At 43.6% G+C, this 25,326-nt stretch overlaps 1 protein-coding gene across 4 annotated transcripts in view; it reads right to left on the bottom strand.

Annotated features, from left to right (window-relative positions):
- Positions 1–11,046: 11,046 nt before the first annotated feature.
- The window catches only part of Pfkfb4 (6-phosphofructo-2-kinase/fructose-2,6-biphosphatase 4), a 41,957-nt gene continuing 27,677 nt past the window's right edge, over positions 11,047–25,326 (bottom strand). For 3 of the 4 annotated variants that reach the window (XM_026383872.2, XM_026383873.2, XM_026383871.2), the window contains 5 exons: positions 18,423–18,527; positions 16,621–16,750; positions 16,439–16,501; positions 15,329–15,393; positions 11,047–13,102 (listed from right to left, as the gene is read on the bottom strand). In XM_026383872.2, the coding sequence (XP_026239657.1) occupies positions 13,043–13,102; positions 15,329–15,393; positions 16,439–16,501; positions 16,621–16,750; positions 18,423–18,527 (423 nt within the window). In that variant the 3' untranslated portion in view covers positions 11,047–13,042. The remainder of the gene's footprint in view (positions 13,103–15,328; positions 15,394–16,438; positions 16,502–16,620; positions 16,751–18,422; positions 18,528–25,326) is intronic. The other variant, XM_026383874.2, reaches the window with a different exon arrangement.

Here is a 25,326-nt window from a genome sequence, read left to right on the forward strand (position 1 = left end):
GGAGAGAGTGGGGAGAGAGGCGGGGGGGGGGGGGGGGGGGGAGGAGAGTAAGAGAGCCTCCCACCATCCTCCTTGATCCCTGTTCTATGCCCCAGATATGCCTCCCCAGGGATTATTTCTGTCTTCCCAGGGATTGCTTGTTCCATTCTGCCCTGTCCACAAACTTGGTTTTCAGCCAAGCTCCTAGGTCCATTCTCACTTCCCATCACCTACCTTTGGTGTCTCTGAGCTACTGTCCACTCCCAAATCCTCCAGGGGCCTCTCACCTAGCCTTACCCTCCTGACGTTGTCAGTATTAGGATCCCCCATACTCCCTCATCTGCTCACAGCTCACAGACAGCCCATGTGAGACCTTCATAGTTACCCATTGCTCTAGGACTCAGTCAGGACTGTGCTTGGACAGGACATGGTGGAGGCCAAGAGTACCACAGAGGCTTAGAAATTGCAACAATATCTCTGACAGGCATGTGCCCGCATGTGTGGACATTAGGTAGGTCAGGTATACAAGTCATATCCACTAGTGGTCTGGGGGAAAGTGGCCCCTCCAAGGCAGAAATCAAACATGTTGTGCCAAATGTGGGTTGTCAAAGATTGCAGAGACAAAAATCTATGCAAGGACACATAATGTGAGAACCCAGACCAGCTAGACCAGCTTAGCATAAAAATGCCAGCCATAGTAACAAGGCAGAAGGACTGGGGGCAGCCAGGAACCAGTGCAGTGAGGTCTGTACCCCATAAACAGCCTTTCTTATGAGGCCTCTTCCCAGTACCCCTTTCATCCCAACAGGTGTCCAGTCCCTGGTTTGTTTGTTTGGGTACTGGAGATTGATCATCCCAAGAGTGCTTAATCACTGAACCATATCCCCAACCCTTTTTAAAAAATATTTTTATTTTAGATGGACACCTTTATTTTATTTTTATGTGGTGCTGAGCTAAACCTCAGGCACATCAGTCCTTTTTATTTTGAGACAGAGTCTTGCTGAGTTGCTTAGGGCCTTGCTAATTTTCTGAGGCTGGCTTTGAACTTGTAATCCTCCTGTCTCAGCCTCCAGAGTTTGCTGAGATTACAGGCGTGAGCCACCATGCCTTGCCCTGTCCCTGGTTCTTATTGGGCTAAGTCAATAGAAGGTAGTGAAGGTATGGGCTGAGGATGTGGCTCAAGCGGTAGCGCACTCACCTGGCATGCGTGCGACCCGGGTTCGATCCTCAGCACCACATACCAACAAAGATGTTGTGTCTGCTGAGAACTAAAAAATAAATATTAAAAATTCTCTCTCTCTCTCTCTCTCTCTCTCTCTCTCTCTCTCTCTCTCCTCTCTCTCTCCTCTCTCACTCTCTCTTTAAAAAAAAAAAAAAAAAAAAGAAGGTAGTGAAGGTAGAAGTTATCCAAGGTAGCAGCAAGAGGTGGAAGGATAGAAGGAGAGTGCATTTATAGGGAGGGCTATTTGTTCTTTGCTTCATCTCTTGTGGGTTGTCACACACCCCTACTAACCCTTATCCCCAGACCCTGATCTCCACCCCCCAAAATTATAGGAGTCGAAACTGGAGGTTGAACATGGGGAGAGGGTCCCACCATATTTCAGTCACTCTTCCTGCCTTGCCCCTACAGGCCTAAGAACGGAGAGGGCCCTCCTCGATGCCAGACCCAGGTGTTTCTCCAGGCATAGGTGGTTCTCCAACTGATTTGCAGCTCTGGAAACAGCAGTTTTAGTAAACTCTCCTCAAATACCCAGCTTGATAAGAACAACTGTCCCCCGCGCAGGCGGTGGAATTGGGGTCCCTCTTTGTGGAGTAGGCTGGCTGCGGAATAAAAACTAAAAGAAGAAAACAGTGAAAAAAAACCCACAGTACATGGGAAGTAATTTTGAAAAGCAGGGGCAGGATGGGTCTTCAATCTTAGGGATCGAGCTTCCACACTGGAGAGAGGGAGAGCTGGAGCCCATGCTTGCTTTATTTATATGGGGGGAACATCAAAGGTTTTTGATGGAATGTCTTTTTGCCAAATAAGGTAGGGGGTGGGCTGACCAGTTCCCCAATGGGTTACGCCCAACTCTAGAGCTATGAGAGTTGTCTCACTAGTACAGGGAAGACAGACATCTTACCCCTTGAACGGTCTGATACACACAGGGAAGCTGGGAGGGTTCCCAAGGAAAAACCTAAGTCTTCATGGCTCGGTACCAAGTAAAGACCCCTCATGTAGCTCATGGGTGTTTTCCCACACAACCGTTTCATGCTGGGACGTAGGTTGCAGTTTGTAAATGGGAATTCTCTTGGGGCTAGCAGGTCAAAACAACTCCCAATTATGTTCAGAAAGCTCAGTGTCTTATAAGGTGGGAGTAACCAGATATGGATGCCACCTATCCATATCTGGTCCCAAGACTGGTCCTCAGGGCCAGGAATGATGCCTGCTAAAGCAGAGCACTAAAGGGTCCTTGAAATTCCTCTTACCAAGTACCTGGTCCCCTTTCTTCCACTTCAGACAATGGACATGCCAAACACTCACTCTCCCAGCTTCCTTTGCCCAAGGCAAGAGCTTTTGCCCTAATCCCAGTCAATCAGACATACTCTCCCTGTAGTCTGATGGGGATGCTGGTGACCAACAGTAAGACAATAGATTCTGCTTTAGTGGTGTTATCAGAATCTATGTTAAGAAGCCTGACTCTGGAGTCCCAACAGACCATCAGCTGCCTTGAGAGTCTGATCAGAGAGAAAAAGATGGTTGAAGCAAGAATTTATTCAGTATGGCCGTCTTGGAAGGAACAGGAGGACTAGCATCCTAAGCCCAATCTTCAGGATACTGACACTAGCTCCAGGATTATATAGGAGAAGAACGAGGGCAGGGGGCAGGAGTAGTCAAGCAGTCTTGGTCAAACTGTGGTCTAGTTGATCTTCAAGCAGGTCCAGTTTTGCAAGGTTCTGATGGCACCCATGAAATCATTATTGCTTGAGGTGGCAATTGAGTTCCCATCATGAAGTGATCTGCCTGCAAAACTTATTGTTCTTGGAACCTGAGATACACTGAGGAGAAATGACTTAGAGATTAAGAAGAGGTTAGAGGAGGAAAATGGAGTCAGTCAGGACAATGACTGCATCCTCCTTTAAATCCCCAATTAAAGGAGCCCTTGCTACAGGGGGGAACCACAGCAGTCATGGCAGCAGCACACAACTCTGGGCCTATAGTGAAGACTTAGTTACAAAGGTCCCTGCATGCCCCTGGTGGTGACAGCAGTGACATGCTCACCAGGCTAATCCAGAACTGTGATTTGGGCTGGAGATAATGCTGTATGGCCTCAGAACCTTGCTCTCTGATCCCCTTGGTGACTTTCAGAGATATACAAATTCCTTTTCATGAGTCTATTGGGCAGAGGTAGTTTCCTCCAGCTGATAAAAAGTTCTAACCAAGAATGGTAGAGGTGCCAGGAAAATGGGGGTGTCCAGACTGATAATCTGCCAGGTGGGAGCTAAAGATGGTGAAAATGTAGCCAGGTTAGAGAGTCAGGCTCTGGCAACACATGCAAGCAGAGAAAATGGGGCTAGTAAAGCCACCACTACTGGTGTATATAATGAAAAAGTATCTGGTCTTAGTTTAATCACTGGGGTGTCCAGTTGGGGTCCATGTCCTTGATGTCCCGAACAAAGAATTGAGCAAGACACACAGATGTAACAGGCAAAGTACAGATTTATTGAAGATGAAGGTGGAAGTGGCACTCCATAAGGTAGAGCAAAGTGAGCCAAGCAAGAGAGGGTCAAGGTCCCGAGGTCTGTTTTTTTTTTTTTTTTTTTTTAATATTTATTTTTTAGTTCTCGGCGGACACAACATCTTTTTTTTTTTTTTAACATTTATTTTTTAGTTCTCGGCAGACACAACATCTTTGTTGGTATGTGGTGCTGAGGATCGAACCCGGGTCGCACGCATGCCAGGAGAGCGCGCTACCGCTTGAGCCACATCTCCAGCCCCGAGGTCTGTTTTTATATGCTGGACTGTGAGGCAATCTCTTCCCTGTATGGACCACATTGAAGAACTTACTCCAGTTGGGCCCACTGGTTACCTCATAATACCTGACTAGAACGGTGTCCAATTTTCCCCCATTGGTTACTTTAGAAAACCTAATTAGAGGGCTGGGGATGTGGCTCAAGCGGTAGCGCGCTCGCCTGGCATGCGTGCGGCCCGGGTTCGATCCTCAGCACCACATACCAACAAGGATGTTGTGTCCGCCGAGAACTAAAATAAATAAATAAATAAATAAACTCTCTCTCTCTCTCTGTCTCCCCCTCTCCTCTCTCTTAAAAAAAAAAAAAAACCTAATTAGAATACTGCCTACTGTACCCCCATTGGTTATTTTAGAATTCTGATCCTGTGGCAGGAGTTATCATGGGCAGGAGTAGTCATGGTAAACAGGGACATAATGACTCATCTCCCTGTCTTGTCTTCCAGTGGCATTTTTCTTGTACCCTGCCTCTGCCATCTTGGTTTCCCTGAACTACTACCTAACATTAGTTCCCAGCTTCCGGCTCCTACAGCCTTTGACACTTACTGTTTTTCCTTTGCTAATGAATAAAGGGGAAGAGAGGGGGCACACTGAGCTTCAGATTGCAGGCTAGTGACCAGAAAAACCAAATCAGCATGGGTTCCAGAGGGCTGGAATTTCAGTTCCAAACTCCAGGAAGAGAAGGGGCTAGAACTAGAGTTCAATTTGCCATAGCCAATCAATGAATCAATCATGCCATTGTAATGACACCTCCCAAAACAACTCTAACAGTGGGGTTTGTGGTGTGGCAGACACACTTATGTTCTGGGAAGAAAGTGTGCTTAGAGAGGGCATGGAAGCTCTATGCCCTCTCCCCTTATGCATGCTTCCATTTGGCTTGTCAAAAGACAAAATTATAATGAACTTAGTTATAGATCTAATTAGCTTTCCATCCTATAAAATAGAATGAGAGCTCCCACTGGGCAATGGCAGAATGGTGGGATTTGTAAAATGGGAACAAAGAAACACAACAAAAGATAAAAGATGACTGATAAATATCAGTTTACTATTGTAAGAGTTAAAAGCATTTTGTTAATTTTTTTTTTGGCAGTGTGGGCAATCAACCCAGGGCCTCAGATATGCCAGGCAAGTGCTCTACCACTGTTATACCCCCAGTCCTTGGGTGGACTTCTTTAATATGCCCACTCAGGTGCACTGAAACCCCCTGTTTTCAAGAAAAGAATGGTCTACTTTAGGATTTGTCTGCTTCCTTATAGTTTGTTTGGGGCTGAATTATACATAGCTCAGTGGTAGAGAGTTAGCTAGCATTCATGAGATTTTGGATTTGATCCTCAGCACTTGAAAAACAAACATATATTTCAGTATGATTATGTGGCACATTACATAAGCGACCCCATTTTGGTCTAGTCTACTGGGGCCTAGAACAAAAAACTCAGTCCAAAATGATAGCTAGTCTTTCATATTTTTTGTTTAACTGGCTATTCCTGGGTGGAGGTGTAGCTCAGTGGTAGAGCTCATGCTTTGCCCGAAGTCCTGGGTTCAATCTCCAGAAAATAAAAGAAAGAAAACAAAAGAATAACAACAACAACAACAACAAAAAAAACACTCAGGTGTACTTTTTTATGTTCTTTACAATGAATTAATAAAATAGAAGTAAAGTGCTTTCCTGAGTTCTATGAATCATTCTAATGAATCATAAAATCTGTTGTGAGAAATAGAAAGTCCAATGGTCCATTTTTAGAATATAGTATTTGGCCTTAATTTGGATGTAAGATCCAATCATAACCATTTTGAGCTTCCCAACCTATATCCAATCATAACCATTTTAACTATAGTCCTTCTTTTCCCTTTCCAATTTTAAAATTAACCAATCGTGTAGATTGTAACCGTGAGCCCCTCCTATCAGAGAAAGGGGCAGTGCAGGTTTAGGGATTAAAAACAGACAGATTTAGCCAGGCATGGTGGCACATGGCTGTAATCCAGCAGCTCGGGGGGCTGAGTTCAAAGCCAGCTTCATCAATTTAGCAAGGCCCTAAGCAACTCGGTGAGACTCTGTCCCTAAATAAAATATTAAAAAGGTCTGGGGATATGGCTCAATGGTTAAGAACTCCTGAGTTCAATCCCTGGTACAAAAAGAAAAAAAGAATGTATATGTGATAAGTCAAAATATACTCTACTGTCATATAGAACTAAAAAGAATAAAACAGGCAGACTGCACACCCAAGTGAGCTTGCTTGTCACACTGTTCAGTAACATACCCTTCTGTAGAAGTAAAGTTTGCCTTGCCAAGCCACTTCCAAGCACGAGTTTGAGTCCTTGCAGCACTCTGGTATTTCTAACATTCTGGAGTGGGTTGTTGGAACTCTAGATTTATAGCCAGTCACTAAGAAGTATGGCCCCCCTGGACTTCTGACTGGTACTGTAAGTGGGTGGGCAGACTTGAGGGACTAAGCCCTTAACCTGTGGGGTTTGTGCTAACTCCAAGAGTTAATATAAGAATTGAATTAAATTATTGGATGCTCAAGTTGCTGTCAGAAACAGAATTGGCTGTTGGTGAGCTACCTTCTCCTTGCACACATTGATATTGAAAAAACGACACCAGAGGAGGCCTGAACATATTGAAGACAAGTGTTTTAGTCAGCTTTTTTTGCTGCTGTGACCAAAAGACCTGACAAGAACAATTAGAGTAGGAAAAGTTTATTTGAGGACTCATAGTTTCAGAGTTCTCAGTCCATAGAAGGCTGGCTCCATTGCTTGGAGCTTGAGGTGAGACAGACCATCATGGTGGAAGTGGGTGGCAGAGGAAAGCAGTTGAAGACATGGGGCCAGGAAGCAGAGAACTCCCCTTCCCATGCACAAAATATAAACCCGAGGGCACACCCCCATTGACCTACTTCCTCCAGCCACACCCAACCTACCTACAGTTACCACCCATTTAATCCTTATCACTGGATTAATGAACTGATTAGGTTAAGATTCTTTCTTATAACCCAATCATTTCACCTCTAAACTTTCATGCATTATCTCACACATGAGCTTTGGGGGGACATCTAATATCTAAACTATAACAAGGCCTTAGAATAGCATGAAGAGGGTCTGGGATTGTAGCACCGTGGTAGAGTGCTCACCCAGCATGTGTGAGGCACTGGATTTGATCCTTAGCACCGCATAGAAATAAATAAAATTAAGATATTAAAGATTTAAAAAAAAAAAGACTAGCATGATGAGCTAAGAAATCCAGGATTGTAGTGTTAAGCGGTTGCTTCTATGTCAAGGCACTAATTATTATAATTTAATCCCAGGACTGATTCTATGGTTTCCAGATTAAAATACTGATTGAATTCACAGCCTAAATTTTCTTTCTTTTTTTTTTTTTTTTTGGTGCTGAGGTTTGAACCCAGGACCTCTCACTTGCTAGGCAAATATGATCTACACACCCATGAGGCCATTTCTTACCTGAAGCCCCAGGCTTTTTAACACCAGACTTGAAGCTGCAATCATCCTGTCAACATCACTTGGATATCCAACTGGCATTTCATCTAAACCACCTTTGGCTGAACTACTGACCCACATCTCCCACAAGCTTCCATGTACACAGGTGGTACTTCCACCCCTTGGCATATGTTTCTCATATGCCTTCCTCCAAACTGTCAGCAATCTTGGTTCTACCTTCAAAATACATGCAAAAGGACTATGAGTGTAGCACAACGGCTCAGTGGTAGAGTGCTTGCCTTGGGTTCAATTCCCACACATATATACTGAAGTATATATATAGAAGCTGGGTATGGTAGCACATGCCTATAATTCCAGCAACTCCAGATGCTGAGACAGGAGGTCCCAAGTTTGAGGCTAGTCTCAGAAATTTAGCAAGACCATCAGCAATTTGGTGAGACACTGTCTCAAATTAAAAAATAAAAAGGACTGGGGATATAGCTCAGTGGTTAAATGCCCCTGGGTTCAATTGCTAGTACCAAAAAAAAAAAAAAAATGTGTACATATGGGGGTGGGTGATGCTGGAGGCACAGCTCAGTGGTAAAACTCATGCTTGGTATGCTAGTATACATAAGACCCTGAGTTCAGTCCCAGCACCAAAAAATAAAAAAATAGATGCAGAATCTGACCACTTCTCAGTAGCTCCACCAGAAGCATCATTGTCTTTCATCTGAATTATTGCAGCAGGTTCCACCCAAGTGTCCTCGCTCCATTAAAATGTATTCTCCCCAGCAGCTCAGGAGGCTGAGGCAGAGGATCACAAGTTCAAAGAAAGATTCAGCAAAAGCAAGGTGCTAAGCAACTCAGTAAGACCCTGTCTCTAAATAAAATACAAAATAGGGTTGGAGATGTGGCTCAGTGGTTGAGTTCCGCTGAGTTCAATACCCAGTATTTAAAAAAAAAAAAAAGTATATTCATAACTCAGTAGCAGCCAGAGGAAAGATCATTTTCAAATGTTTATCAAGTCAAGTCACTCTTTCCAAGACCCTGAGATTGAAGTCCTAGACCAAAAAGAACTGGTCCTCCTTTATCTAGGGTTCAACATAATCTGCTCTCCATAACTTCTCAGACTTAGTCTTCCTCCTTTTCTTTGTTCTTCCCAAGCCACCCCAGCCTCTTCTATGAACTAACTAGTGGCTGTGCAATGCTCCATAACCTAATCCAAGGCTTTGGTACCCTCTAATATGCTACATCTTTTGCTTATTTGTTTACTGTGTCTCTCCCCACTAGAATGTCATCTATCTGGAGGCAGCAGGGAATTTACCCATTGTGCTTACTCCTGTATTCCCAAGTGCACTTGGTAGGCACTTAATAAATGTGCTGAATTAATTAATTAAGTGTAATGAAGATACACAAAAAATTCAGATCACCACTAACCCCCAGTTTTTTTGGTACTTTCCTTGCCCACTGAAGTAAGGTGTCCTAGAAAGATATGAGGGAATGTGGCTTTGCAAAAGGGAGTCAACGATTCTTATGTTCCTTCCTCCCAATTTCTTAGTGTCCCTTATGCCTTAAACTAGAGATGGATCTGAGCATGTCTGGGAGACTCTATTACATGAGCCAAACCCAGAGGGATAGCTTATACATCAAAAGAATTATAACACATTGTTACTTTATATTGGCCAAAATATGAAGAAATGTGTGACATGGAAGTCCTAGACCAAAAAGAACAAGTTTAGATTGAGCTACATTTATCAATATGGGTACACTTAACAGAAACTTGGGGTTCACTGTGCTAGCTCAAGTTGTTGGGGATTGTTCTACATACCTGTTTGGTTAGCTGAATGAAAGCTGGATCTCACTAAATGCAGTGAGATACTGTATAAGTCCATTTTCCATTGCTCTAACAAAATACCTGAGGCTTAAAAACAGAGGTTCATTTTTTATTTTTTGGTGCTGTGGATTAAACCCAGGGCCTGACACATATTAAGCATGCACTCTATATCACTCAGCTATAAAACAGGTTTATTTAGCTCAGAAATTTATTTATTTATTTATTTGGTGGTAGGGGGTGGGGTACTTGGGATTGAACCTAGGGGTACTTAACCACTGAGCCATATCTCAGCCCTTTTTTATTGTTTATTTTGAGACAAGAGTCTTGCCAAGTTGCTTAGGGCCTCCCTAAATTGCTAATACTCGTTCGAATTTGCAATCCTCCTGCCTCAGCTTCCTGAGTCACTGGAATTATACGCATGTACCACTGTGCTCAGTGCCCTTTTTTAAATTTTGAAACAGGGTCTCACTATATTGCCAAGGTTTGCTCAAATTTACAATCTTCCTGCCTCAGCCTCCCCACTCTCTTGAATTCCAGGCCTGTGTTTGAAGTCTACCTCTTAAAGGTCCTCTGCCTCCCAGCATTGACACATTGAAGACCAAGCTTTCATCACATGAATGCTTGGGGACACAGCCAAGCCATATCCAAACCATAGCAGATGCCCAGAGCTTCCTAGTACATGTAGTGCTTAAGATCTAGTCATTCATTCAAAATAAATGTTGGGACTGAAATTTTATCATGAACAACTCACCTTTTTCCAGAATTCCTAGAAAAGGCCCAGAAAATACTCTCTTCACGGAGGCCATGGAAAATTCATTGCTGAGGCGAGCATCTTTGAAAACTTGTTAGACTACTATAGCAAAGTGCAATAAACTGAATGACTGAAACCACAGAAAGTTCAAGAAGCCTGGGCAATTTCGTGAGACCTTACGTCAAAATAAAATATAAATGGGGCTAGAGATGTAGCTCAGTGATACGGTACACCTGGGTTCAATCTCTGGTACCAAACACACACAAAAGGGGGCGGGCGGGATGGCATGGTGGCGCAGGCCTGTAATCCCAGCAGCTCAGGAGATTGAGACAGTGGGATGGCGAGTTCAAAGCCAGCCTCAGCAAAAGCAAACTCAGTGAGACCCTGTCTCTAAATAAAATACTAAATAGGGCTGGGGATGTGGCTCAGTGGTCGAGTGCCCCTCAGTTCAATCCCCAGTATTCCCAAAAAAGCAGGGGGAGAGGCTCTTAGATTTCAATTTAGATAACAGAATGCTAAGTAACAATGGTTAAGCAGTGTTGAGCTGCCAGAAGAAAGAGGTGCAGAGACCATGACATGTAGGACATGTAGGGCTTGTAGGTAATTTGAAAGGTCAGAATTGCCAGGATCTTTCACAGTAGGAAACTAATCATCAGGCCCCCAGAACAAAACTAGATGAAAAGCCAGCAGAGTTCTACTTACATGACAGAACCTGTGGCTCAGCTAACAGAATCTTGACTGCAATAAAGAGGATCCCTCATCAACTTTCTAGATAAAATCAGTTCATGAACCCAGGGGCCCCTGAAGGGAGCCAGGTAGGTACCCTTTAAGGAGGGCCTCCAGCATGTCCATGAGTGTAGCTCGGGGCTCAGTCCAAGGCAACATAATTCCTCTCCAGTGAGGGGTGTCCCCAGGGAGTGGGAGTTGAACCAAGGGTCCCCACTCAGATTGAAAAAGAAAGATCTCTATATGGGGCATGTACAGAACTGTCAGAGAGAATACCTCAAAAGCAGAGAACTGGCTACAAAATACAATCTTAAATTATCATGTTTTAAAAGGTATTTATTGCAATGAATGCTGGACACAGTGTGATTTGTAGCTGAGATTCAATACCATCCATTCTCAGGAAAGCAGGAAAACATTTGCAACTTGGACACATCAACCATCCCAGCTACCTGGCAGCCAACCAGGCTTGTGGCTGCCTATGCAGAGGCTTCTCCAGGACAATGTTGAGGGAGAGGGCTCATCCTTGCACATGCCCTGACCCCAGACTTCCTTCTGCCCTATCCCTAGTCCTTGAAATACATCCATGTCCAGCAGCTCCTGCCTCTTCTCTATATGGGGAGAACCAAGGCTTCAGTGGTCTTGCCTCAGGTGACATTGAAATGTAAATGCACAGCCACTGGCCAAAGGGATCTGCTATAGCTAATAAGTGTTTTCAGGAGGTGTCAAAAGTCACCAAAACTTCAAGGGACACAGAAGCAAAGGCTTCAGTCTCCATGTTTCAAAGGCAGTGGTTTGGACCTCTGGCTTCAGGTTGGGGTTTGGTGGTCCAATAGGTAATGATTCCAGAAGGATCCTATCCCAGAAATCTCTCTACCTGTATTTATTCAAAGATGCTACAGCACACAAGGATGAGAGACCACTGGCCAGGGACAGGGAAAGTGGCTCCTCTCAGGGACAGGTGGTACTGACAGGCTGCAAAGTTAAGGGGGCTGGAAAAGATAGGCTGCTCTAGCCAGGCACAGGCATGGAAAGATTCCAGATACAAAATGGGCTTGGGAATCCAGGAGCATGGCTTCACCAATGCCCACGTGTGGCATCTGACAACTAGTCCTTCCAGACACTTTCCAGTCCTGACCCACAACCTGACTGGCTGGGCTGTTGGCCAGCTATAAAAAGGATGCAGAAACCACTGCCTGGACCCAGAACAACTCAGGGCCATGACAGATGTCAGACTTTGTAAAGCTATTTTCACCAGGCTCATATGCACATGAATCAAAGTTGTGATGCAATTGGAGAAATTCTCTCTTGGCCAGGGGCTACCTCTGTCCTCTCCCTTCCTCAATCTCACAGGTAGAGGTCAACAAACATCAGGACAGATTTTATAGGACCACAAGTTTTTCTGAACGATTTATGGCAAATGCATGTTTCTGCCACCAATATACATTCCTGTGTGGACAGAAGCTGCAACAGGCAAGAGGCAACCTCGTCCCTGGCTACCGGTGGACATAGCCAGGGAAGGGGAGACTCGGCCCTCCCCTTGAGCACTTCGGTGTATGCACCAGAAAGGTAACTTGTACAACTACCCAGTCTTTACATGGTTGCACTATGACCTGTGGGAAGGGGTGGCTTTGGCCACCAGCTTGCCCATATTCCAGTGTATGCACAGTTAGGAAGGGGTGGTCACAAATACTCTTCGTCCGACATGTTTCTACAGCATCACAAGATGCTAAAACAGTGTGTTGCTTTCAGGAGTGTCCACAAATATGAGTGATATGGACCCAAGGACCTGGTCAGTGTCTTCTTCTCTTCAATTCCTGGATGGGAAGGATCCGCTCACCTGAGGCAGCAGATGCTCAGGGACCCATGAAGACCTGGCCACTGGCTCAGCAAGAGGCCACAGAGCAGGTAGTAAAGGTCCTACAGGGTGTCACTTGGTCAGCCCCAGACAATTGGGCCACAGTGACAACATCTCAATGAGACTTTCTGCTTCACATTTAGGGATATACACTTCACAAAGCCATCTGGCCTTTGGAGAGTAACCACCTGAAAGCTGCAACAAAGAGACCAGCTGCTGGGCAGCCTCAGTCCACCGACGTGGCATAGTCTAGTCCAGTGATTCTTAGCAGCAGGTTAGCAGCCACGCCCACCCTGTTACAGACTATCAACAAGGAGGCAGGTGAGCTGGGCAGGGACTCTGGGTGCTGCCAGCCATACATTGCTTTGAGAGTATTTCTGCATGGTGACTGTCACATACACAGATCTTCTGCAGAGTTCAATGCCTGCCCAGGGGTTGCAGTGGATGAGAAATGGTCACTGGTGAGCCGGGACTGTGACAAGGGCTTCCTCTGGAGGCCGAGAGATGTCTACATTCTGCACAATAAAAACACAGAACATTCATCCTGCAGCAGGATAGATAGGAAACCTACTGCCTGCTTTCCTTCATGTGGCCAGATGGGACAGGTATACATTCTCATCTCAGGAGACTCAGCCACAGGACTCTAGACCCTTAGCTTCCCTAAGAATGTAGTCACAAGCTTCCTGACACACAATGGGTGCTCAGACAATAGGGCAAAGGTTGGGTGGGGAATGTCACTCAGCTCATTGCTCTATTATAGGCAGGTCAAAGCAAGGCTTTCAGTTACAAGGACCTACAGGTTAGACAAAGCAAGGTTAACTCCTGTCTCAGGGTTGGGTCACGTATAGAGGAACCCTTGGCTTAGAGCCTGAGTCCTCATTAGTGGGGACAGGGAGGGAGTTAAGCTCCTAGGGGGTGCCTCCCTCCTGGCTCTGTCAGAGCACAGGTGTCAGACATGGCCCCAGAAGTCCATGAACATCTCCTAGTCTACAGCCTGGTCTGCTCTTTCAGGGCTGGAGCACAGTCCCCTGAAGCTTTCAACTATAGATGGCCCCTACTAAACTATAGAACCCATCTTTGACCTGCTGAGAACAGGAGTCCTCAGACTCCCCTCAGTTCTACGAGGCTATCCTACATAAGCCCTATTCTTGTGCCCCTCCTCCCACCTGAGGGTCGTGATAACTATCACCTGAAGGAGCAGGTCACCAATGATTTGATTTGCAGCCTTGTGCAATGTGATGCTCAGATCCACAGGGAAAGAGACATAGCCCCCTTGACCTATACCATGGGCTCACAGACCAGCCACTGGAATTGTAGGGGCAGGTATATTTCTAACCTTGAGGTAGGTTTCCTGAGGGCCCCCATTCCCACTATATCTCAACCCCAAAGATGAGCCAGGAAACTATAGGATCCTATCTCCCTGAAAGGGAACTGTCTGGAAACCTATGGCCAACAATAGTAACTCTTTTTCATAAGTATGCATCCTGAGACTGTCAGACTATCAGCCAGAGCATGGCCATGGGCCCCAAAGGCTGCCAGATCCAGGGACCTCACTCACCATTACCCTATCAGTGCTGGGGGCCCAACACCACCTGAGCTTTCCTCAGTGAAAAGGATGCCTGGTAGAATATGCCTTCCCTTGGCAGGGGATGTGGGGATAAGAAAGATAGTAGAACGAAACAGACATTACTTTATGTATGCATGTGACTGTATAACCAATGTGATTCTACAATATGTACACTCAGAAAAATGAGAAATCATATCTCATCTATGTATGATATATCAAAGTATATAAGTGCATTCTACTGTCATGTGTGACTAATTAAAACAAAAAATTAAAAAAAAAAAAAAAAAAAGAATGCCTTCCCCTGTGACCTGTGGGTGCTAGACAGCCTGGTTCAAACTTGGTCAAGACAAAGATTCCCAGAGCAAAGAGAAAAGAGGCCTGCATGGTGACTGGTCCTGGTTGTGGAAAGCAACGTTGGGAAGGAATAGGACACATTACTATCTCTGCAGCGTTCAAGACTAAGGAGCTGAAGGTGAGCAGGGGCACCTCAGCAAAGACCCTAGTCCATGTATGTGCTACCATGAATGGCAACAGATATGACTAAGGCCACAGAAGTCTTCCTGGTGCAGTGGACTCCAGAAGGGAAGGGAGGGGTCCTCTCCTTGGCTACTATGAAAGGACCCCCACATAGTCACTGAAACTGGTACTGGGCAGCACTTAGAGGAGCTTCACCACCATGAACAAGGCCCTTGGGGAACAGAGGTAGTGAGCTGTCCTTCTGGAAGCAGTGTTCTGCCTACAGCTAGGCTCCTCAGCATCTTCCCCAACAAAACATGATACTGTTCTTATGTTCAAAGGCACTTTAGTCAGAAATGATGCTCACACAAGGCCTGGGCTGGTAGAAGATACAAAAATCTCCACTTGCTCCTCTTTGTCTCAGACCTCTATGGTGGGGCTACTGGGAGCTGTGTGACTTCTCAAGAACTGGCAGTCAACCATACCCAAATTCAGGTGCTTACTGACATGGTGGCCCAGCCCCAGGGATTCCCCTACCCCTAGAGCAGCTAACCAAGACACAGCCCCACCCAAGGACAGGGGAACTATCTGGGCAGAAAACAGCCTTGGCAAAAGATTTGAGCTCCTTCTGGCAGGCACCCAAGCTGGCCTTAAAGATTTAGAGTCTCAACACCTCTGGGCAACATGCCTGCCATCCCAGCAGTGACTCCAGTACTACCTGAGGCCTGTCCCGGTGTGTGTTCACAGCTGCCACATTTAGGAATATGGATTCCACTTTACAACCTGTCAGAAAAGAGGAAAATTTAGTTCCCCCTCCCTGGAAAGACTGCTGGAGACAGAGGACAAAATCTTATCTCAGGAGGAGGTTATGGATTGTGGAATGGAGCAGCTATCTCAGCTTTACTCTAGTACTAGTACTCCCACCTCAGGTAGCCCTAAGGAGCCAATCAGGAAAGATTAGGAAAGAGATGGTATCTTGTCAGTCTTGTGCTTATCCATGTATGACTGCCCAGACAGCTCCACCCAGAGGCCCCAAGCTGCCTACGCAGGGACCAAGAGCAGAGCAGTAACAGGCTTAAGCTCAACATGGGGTCACTTATTTGTGGGGGGGTCCTCAAACCACTGATAACCCTAACCCTGCCACACAAGGTCAAATCAATTTGTGCTGGGTGCTCAGTGCAAGGGGGAGGTTATCACACATTGGAATGAAATTAGCTGCCCATACAGCTTCATCCTCAAATGAGAACCTGTATCAGAGGAGTTAACACCCAAACCAGAAAGCTGCCTGAGCTCTCTGTTAGTGTAGTGAGAGGCACGAGTGAGATATAAACTGCCCTGTACCCAGAACATTTTAAGATCCAGGTCCTGGGGGTCATGGGTGTTTGGGTGGTTTTTGAAACACCAGTAGAAAAGGCCCTCATACAGGTGGGTAATGGTTAAGGAAGGATCATTAGAGACACTTCCTGAGGTCACATAAACATCCCCCACCCCGCCCCAGTACTAGAGATTAAATTCAGGGCCTTGCACATGCTAGGCAAGGGCTCTTACACTTAGCAACATCCTCGGCCTTTTTTTTCCCCTCTTTTTTGGGGGAGGGCTCAAACTTATGATCCTTCCACCTTAGCCTCCCAAATTCCTGGGATTATAGATATGTGTGACAGAGTCCCATTTCAACATAAACTTTTAAATAACAAACTTAAACAGCAAATTGGGAATGGTAGTGGTACAGGGACTGGAGGAATGGGCCTCTAATGGAATTTTCAAGTGATTTGCCAAAAATCACAAAATGCTAGAGAGAGCTAAGATCAACTGTGGGACACTCCCTTACCATAAGCCACAGGAGTCAGCTTCAGAACTGTGTGCAGTGGACACTTGAGGTAGGGAAGCTGTTCTGTGGACAAAGAAGGGAATGGATAACATGCCCAGGTGACAGTCCCTCTTTTTCATACACACACACACACACATACACACACACACACACCCCACCTCCCCAGAGGCAAGACCCCTAACCTGCTGCTTTGTCAAGGAAGTAGGCCAGAAGACACCGCATCACAGCCTGGTGGCAGATGACTAGCACATTCTCTTGCCTCTCCAATTCCATAATGACTGGTTCTAGACGCTGGACCAGGTCCTCATAGGACTATAAGGGCAAACAGGAAGGTTGTCTCTCAGGCCTGGATTCCAGAGTAGGTAGGAACAGAAGCATCCTGGGCAATGGGCTACCTTCCCATTCCTAGAGCTGCCCACCATTCAGAAATTTGTGGCTAACCCTCTTCCAGCCTGGCTTCTGAGGGGATAGAGTTGGTAGATGCCCCTAGAAGACTGCCAGTAAGATGTCTGGCTTGAGAAGGAAGCAAGTAGGAATGGGCAATGTGGGAAAGGAGCCACCTCCTCTTCCCAGAGCCAGGCCTCAAGCTCCTATCCCAAAGGACCACCTCACACCCACTCATGGGGACATACACTGAACCCTATGGAAATTCACCTTCTATCAACTGTGGCTGATGGAAAAAATGCAAGATGCAACCTGCTTTCAGCTCACAGCAGACAAGGGTGGTAGAGAAGGGGAACAAAGGCCCCAGAATTTCTGGAGAGTACTGTCAGAAACACATGAGGTTTCTAGGAACAACCCTCACAGTCTGCCCTCTGCCTTCCCCTACCTCTGTGGTAATATGTAATTTGGACCCTTGCTGGTCCCCTAATCAAAACTCATTATGTTTGGAGAATTGGGCTTAAGCCTTGAGGGAGTTTTATTTCTCTGAATATAATGAGTAGTCCTTTAAAATAAAGTATCCATGGTTGAATTTGCCCCATGTTTTGACTCGGAAGCAATACCAATACATTGATTTATGCTGGCCCCTAGTTCTAGGCAGAACTTGGATCAATTCTTTTGGTAACTAATTTTCTCCCTACATTCCCAAATTTGAGCAGTCAGCTGCTTTGTTTCTCTTTATTCCTATATGATTGGTTCTAAATCTGAATTCTGTCTCACAGCATGATGTGAGGAACATGACCAAGTTACCTAGAGCTACACTATTCCTATTCCAGAGGGCAGTATAGCAGTCTGTGAGTCTGGCAACTAGGTGAAGGTGTGTCTTTGTGTGTACAAGCATGTGGACTATGTGTCTATGGGAGGGGTATTTTTATTTAACTTCTACCTCAGGCCACTTCCTGGAAGGGAGAAGAGCTGTATGAGTGAAAAGTGACCCCCCAGTTTCTGACCTGGGGCCTAGACTGACCAGGGACTCTATTGGAGGGAAGGTGACAAGTGCACATCACTTATAGTGGTCAAAATCTATTTGGGGAAGGTGCCTCTGGGTCTGGAACCAAGGCTGGGGTGGTGCCTAGAGCTGTAGAGAGGACAGGATCACCCTGTAATGATCGGAAGCATCCATAGGGAAAGCAAAGGCCCAGCATTGAGACATGAATGGGCTAAGACCTAAGTCTCAGGCCTGGCATGTGTCCCTACTACTTGGCTATTTGAGCACCCTAGGAAGGGCTAACAACTTCCTGGCAAAGGAGCTAGGAATGTAAGGAGACCATAAACGAAGCCAAACCACACAGAGCCAGGCTCTGTTGTGCCTCCACCCTGGAAATGAGGAAAACAGGGACAAGGAGCAGGGATTCAACAGCTCCCAGGGTTGGATGCCTGCTCTATGTAATACTGTCCACCCACCAACCAAGGAGGGGGCAGAGGCCTGGGACCACAGAGCTAGGAAGTGGTAGAGATGAAACACATACCACAGGTCCTCAGTCACAGGCAGTATTCCCAGATAGGTATTAGGTAGTTGGAATAAGACCCAAATCCCACCTACCTCACCCTTGGGGTACCGGTACCGGTACTTGTCTTGGTCCCGAAGGGCAAATTCCAGTGGATAATGATACTGAATTTCCTCATATGTCATCTCCTCACAGACACCCTAGGAAGACACCACAGTCATCACACCTCCCAATCTAGGCCTGGAAGACCAGTCTTGCAGTGGTTGGGGGATTACAGGCAGAGAAGATCATTCACAGGGCATTTCCTAGGCCAATGGAACTCTCCCAGCCTAGAACTTAGACTATCTGGGAAAAGTGTGTCCTCTCAGAACACAGCCTGAGGCAGCCCCCTGTATGAAACTACCAAAACAATCTTTGCCCATCCATCCAGTTTATGCCATAAAATTAAACACAAATGTTAAATGTGCATCTTTTTTTCTGTGCTGTGAAAAAGTCTTAGAATAGAGTGTTGTACAAATTATAAAGCAATTTCACTTGTGTCATTCAGAACACACACACCCAACATAGATTACTTTATACAAATATATCAAAAAACAAAACAAAACACCAAACAAATAAAAAGTATCCAACCAGCAGAGAGGAAAGCTGATTGAAAATAATAGAACATAGATTACCTTATACAAATAAAACAAAGCAAACAAACAAAAAAACCCACAAAAACAACAATAACAAAAGTACCCAACCTGCAGAAAATGATTGAAAATAATTAAGTGTAATTTAAGGACACAGAGAGGCCCAGAGTGAATTAAACCATCTCTTCCTTAGCCTGGTCCACCCCTACTGAGCCACATTACCAGCAGCATTGTGGACCACTTTCCCAGGACCCCGTGAAGAATGACAAACTCTCCCCAATCCATTCCTTCATTCAGGAGTCTAGGAATGTCTGAATTGACTAGTGATTTTCCTGAGGCCCAAGCCAAGTGCCATTAAAGAAGACATATCCAGAGAGAGAGAGAGAGAGAGAAAGAGAGAGAGAGAGAGAGAAACAATAAAGTATCCTAACAAAAAGCTGCATGTCTCTGATTTTGTTCATCTTTTTTCTACAAAGACTGGGGCAGGGCTGGGGATATAGTTCAGTTGGTAGAGTACTTGCCTCGTATGCACAAGGCAATGGGTTCAATCCCCAGCACCACAAAAAAGAGAGACCATAAGAAAAGATAGAGCCAGGCATGGTGGCACACACCTATAATCCCAGTGGCTTGTAGGATCACGAGTTCAAAGCCAGCCTCAGCAACAGCGAGGCACTAAACAACTCAAAGAGACCTTGTCTCTAAATAAAATACAAAATAGGGCTGGAGATGTGGCTCAGTGGGCAAGTGCCCCTGAGTTCAATTCCTGGTATCCAGAGGAGTGGGGGTGGGAATGATAGGGACTGGTGTTGTGGCTCAGTGATAGAATGCTTTCCTAGCACATGTGAGGCACTGGATTCAATCCTTGGCACTACATAAAAAACCAAACAAATAAAATAAAGGAATTGTGTCCATCTATAACTAAAAAAGAAAAGAAGAGCTGGGGCTATAGCTCAGTGGTAGAGCACTTGACTAGCACATGAAACCCTGATTTCCATTCCCAACACCATACACACACACACACACACAAAAAAAAAAAAAAAAAAAAAAAGAAAGAAAAAAAAAAAAAAAGAAAGAAAACAAAAGATAGAGCTGGGCATGGCACACACCTATAATCCCAGTGACCCAGGAGGCTAAGGCAGGATCAACACAAGTTACATACCAGCCTGGGCAACTTAGTAATACCCTGTCTCAAAATAAAAAATATAATGGGCTGGGGATGTGGTTCAGTAGTTCAGCACCCCTGGGTTCAATCCCTGGTACAAAAAAAGAAAAACATCAGTGCAGAAAGTAATAAAATAGAGAACAGAAAAAATAATCAAGCAACAAAATCAAAATTAATTTTTGGAAAAGATCAACAAAATACAAAATTTATGAACTCAATTTAGCTAGACTGACCAAGAAAAAAGAAAAGAGAAAAGAAGGCTTGAGTTGGAAATGAAAGAGAAAATATTACTACCAACCTATGGAAATACAAAATAAGAGAATGTTATGAACAACTATATATATAGATATTGTATCCATGGACTCAATAGAGGATCAAAAATATTTGGAAAAAAAGATATGTATATACTGAACAAATACAGACTTTTTTCCTAAAGAATACAATGTATAACATTGTATTAGTGACTTTTAAATTTTATTTATTTATTTACTTATTTGAGACAGGGTTTCAAATGTTACCCAGGCTAATCTTGAACTCATGGCCTCAAGCAATCCTCCTGCCTTATCCTCCTCAAGTACCAGAAATTAGGCTGTCTACTACCATGCCTGGCTTAGAGATGATAGGTGTGGATTATGTGGAAATATTATATAATGGATTTAAGTATACATGGATTTTGGGTATCGACTAGCATTCTGAAATCAATCCCCCAGAGATTAGGTTGCTTAGATGAAAAAAATGTTAAAAAGACAAACTACCTGTTGTGGGTTGAACTGTATCTCCTCAAAAGGTAAGTTCAAGTCCTAAACCCTTGTAGGTGTGAATACCACCTTCTTTGGGAATAGGGTCTTTGAAGACCTAATCAAGTCAAGATAAGGGTATATTGGATCAGACTAAGCCCCAAATCCAGTGACTGGTATTTTTTTAAGAAGATCACATGAAGACACAGACACACACAGGGAAAAAGACCATGTCATGATTGAAGTAGGGACTGGAGTGATAACTGCTGCAAGACAAAGATTACCAAGGATTTCTGGCAACAATGAGAAACTAGGAAGAGAGGAAATATTCTGTACTAGAGACTTCCAAAGGAGCAGGGTCTTGCTGACACCTTGATTTCACACTTCTAGGCTCCAGAAGTATGAGAAAATAAATTTCAGTTGTTTGAAGCTACCCATCTTATGGTACTTTGTTACTGCAGCCCCAGGAAGCTAACATATATTTTGGTACCAGAAGTGAAATGCTATAAAAAATAACTAAAAATGTGGAAGTGGTTTTAGAATCGGGTAGTAGGTAGAGGTTGGAAGAATTCTGAGGTGCATGAAAACAAAAAGCTTAGATGACTTGAAGACTCTATGGTAAAAATATGGAAGCTCAGATGGAAGAAGATGGTAGAGAAAGCTTCTGTTGCCTAAAGGAGTACATATATCATCATGAACAGGCTGATAGGAATGTGAATGTTAAAGGTTCTTCCATTAGATTTCAGAAGGAAATGAGGTACATATTACTGGACTCGAAAGAAAAGATAATCTTTGTTATAAAGTGGCAGAGGACTTGGCTGAAGCATATTCTAGTATCAGGTGGCTGTCATCAAAAAGTCAGATAATAACAAGTGTTGGAAAGGACATAAAGAAATAAGAACCCTCATGCTCTGCTGGTGGGAATGCAGAATTGTGCAGCCATATTGGAAAACAGTCTGGTTGTTTCTCAAAAGATTAAACACAGAGTTACCATATGACCCAGCAATCCTACTCCAAGGTATGTGATGGAGAGAATGAAAACATGTGTCCACACTAAAACATATATGAATGCTCATATTATTATTATTTGTAAGAGCCTCAAAATGGACACAAGCCAAATACTCAGCAACAGATGAATGGACAGATAAAAATATATGGTATAATAATAAATGGAAATTATTCAGCCATAAAAAATGAAGAACTGATACATGCTACAACATGGATGAACTTCAAAAACATTATACTAAGTAAAAGAAGCTATAATTCAAATATTATCAAGACCATATATTATATGATTCTGTTTATATGAAATATCCAGAATAAGCAAATCTATAGAGACATAAAATAGATTAGTCATAGACTGAGGTTGAAGGAGGGGTTGGGAGGAAATGGGTAGTGGCTGATGATGAGTACACACATGATTTCTTTCTGAGGTGATGAAATGTTCTAAAACTGTGGTGATAGTTGTGTAACTCTGTGAACATACAATTACTAAACTGTTCATGATGAATGTGCAAACTATGGTATGTGAATTATATCTCAATAAATCTGTTTTTCTTTTTTCCCCCCCTTAAAGAAATATAGGTTGAGGATGTAGCTCAATGTTAGCATGTTAGTTAGCATGTAAGAGGCCCTGGGTTGTAGTCTCAGCACTCCAAAAAAAAAAAAAAAAAGGAATTTAAGGCTCCAATTGTAGAATGACTAAGAAAAATATTACAATGTTGAAAAGACCAGCTCAAGAATGTTTATCAGAACAGAGGAAAAGAACAAAGATAAACATGGAAAATGATTTATAGATCATAATAATTATAACAGTTTCAAAACTTGCAAGTTTTGCAAGAACACCTATAGCATCTAGGAAAACAATCAGATTAACCTTAAAGGAAAAACCCTGGGAAACCTCAGTTTTCTAGACAAAAATCAAAGGCTAGAGCCACATCTGTGTACTTCGAGGCAAGAATGAATGGCCTATAACCTGCCTCAGAAAGCCACTATTTGTATGAGAAAGAAAACGGTGGCTACAGGCCTCCTCGACTGTCAATGGCCACAAGATGATTTAAAAGAGCTATGAAATAGGTTATAAAAATTGCTTATTTTTTAAAACAGATAAATAATTCTGAAGAAGAGAAAAAAAACAGAAAAAACAAAACCATGGTGCTGTACTCTGCCCAATTATGTTAATGAAAGGAAATAGAAGTAACAAACCCTCCTCTTTCCCAACAACAAATCAAGAATGATTTTCCTGTTACTAACTTTGATAAGTGTATTTTACCTAATTCATTCCCCCATTTATCTATCTATCTATCTTTTCTTTTTTTTAATATTTATTTTTTAGTTTTCGGCGGACATAACATCTTTGTTTGTATGTGGTGCTGAAAATCGAACCCAGGCCACACGCATACCAGGTGAGCGTGCTACCGCCTGAACCACACCCCCAGCCCATCTATCTATCTTTTCAATGCTGGAGATCAAACCTAGGGCCTCACACATTCTAGGCAAATGCTCTATCACTAAGCTACATACCCTACTTTTTAAAATTTTTTATTTTGAGATAGGGTCTTGCTAAGTTGCCCTGGCTGACATTAAACTTATGATCTTCCTGCTTCCAAGAAGCTGGAATTACAAGTGAGTGCCACTATGCCCAGTTTATTCCTCTATTTATGTGCATCCTACTTAGGAATGTCTTTGAAAGCTTTAAGGTACTACTGGAATAAGTATACTGCCTACCTTCTAAAAAACAGAAAAGATAATGTATTCAAAGAAAAATTGGAATAAAGAGAAAACCAAGTACTGAAACAAGATCAAACAATACTACTACATCTAATAATAATAAATGAGGTTTGGGCATATACAGTGGTACAGCATTTGCATAGCACATGTGAGGCCCTGGGTTTGATTCCCTAGCACTGTCCAGACTAAATAATAATAATAATAATAATAATAATAAATGTAAATGGTTTTAGAACCTCCTTCAATATAAAAGCTTTTATGGGCCGAGATTATAGCTCAGTGGTACAGCCCTTGCCTAGCATGTGTGAGGCACTGGGTTCAATACTCAGCACCACAAAAAAATAAATAAATACAATAAAGCGGGGCTGGGGATGTGGCTCAAGCGGTAGCACGCTTGCCTGGCATGCGTATGGCCCGGGTTCAAACCTCAGCACCACATACAAAGATGTTGTGTCGGCCGAAAACTAAATATATATATATATAAAAATAAGGTGCTTAAAGTAATCATAGTTTTAAAGACAGAAAGTGGTTGCCAAGGGCTAATGGGAAGTGAATAATGAAGAGTTATAATGTAGTGGGTACAGAGTTTCTGTTTTACAAGATGAAAAAAGTTCTGGAAATGGACAACAGTGATTGTTATGCAACAGTGTAAATGTATTTAATCCCATTGAAACATACACTCAAAAAATGGTTAAAATAGGCCAGGTGCAGTAGGGCATGCCTGTAATCCCAACTACTCAGGAGGCAGAGGCAGGAGAACTCCAAGTTCAAGGTCCATCTGTGTAAACTTAGTGAGATCCTATCTCAAAATAAAAATTTAAAGGAATGAGGAATGTATCTCAGTGGTAGAGTGCCTTGTATCCAATCCTTAATATTGAAAAAAAATTTACAAATTAAAATAAAATTGTTAGGGCTTGGGATGTTTCTGATGATTGAGGAGTTGCCTAGCATTTGTACCAAAGGAGCTATGGTGGTCATGAAACAGAGATACAGCCAGTGAAAGCCAGTTATCTCCTCTTGGGGACCATCATCAATAAGAAGACATGTGGAGCACCCTCAGCAGAATCAGGCACAAAATCCACAAGAACAAGAGCCACCCTGATCTATGGCCACCATCTGCAGAGTCAGCTACCATCTTGAGCAGCCAGAAGTCTACAAAGGTTAAGAGCAAACAACTCCAACCAAGAGCTCATGAGTCCCTCCCATCAAAATAATACAGCCAGCTGATTTTCTTAACCAAAATGGGGGGAAAAAAAGCAGAAGTAAAAATAAGTGAACTTAAAAACACAGCAATAGAAAGAAACTATCCAAAATAAAATTCAGGAAAAAGAAAAGACTGAAAGGAAAAAAAAAAAGAACAGAAGTCAAAAACAGATCAAACAGAAGTTCAGTGATCTATGGGATAATACCAAGTGGTCTGGGGGGTAAATATGGTTGGAATCCAGGGTGGGAAAAGGGGATGGCAGAAAACATATTTGAACATATTACATAAACATATTACAGACACAGTGGTGCACACCTGTAATCCCAGTGGCCAGGAGGCTGAGACAGGAGAATGGAAAGTTCAAAGCCAGCCTCGGCAAAACCAAGGCTCTAAATAACTCAGTGAGACCCTGTTTCTAAATAAAATACAAAATAGGGCTAGGGATGCAGTTTAGTGGGCAAATGACCCTCAGTTCAATCCCTGGTACCCCCCAAAAGAAAACATTTGAAGGAATGATAGCTGAAATTTTCAAAC

Source organism: Urocitellus parryii, chromosome 2, assembly GCF_045843805.1.
Source record: "Urocitellus parryii isolate mUroPar1 chromosome 2, mUroPar1.hap1, whole genome shotgun sequence".
NCBI classification, from domain to species: Eukaryota; Metazoa; Chordata; class Mammalia; order Rodentia; family Sciuridae; genus Urocitellus; species Urocitellus parryii.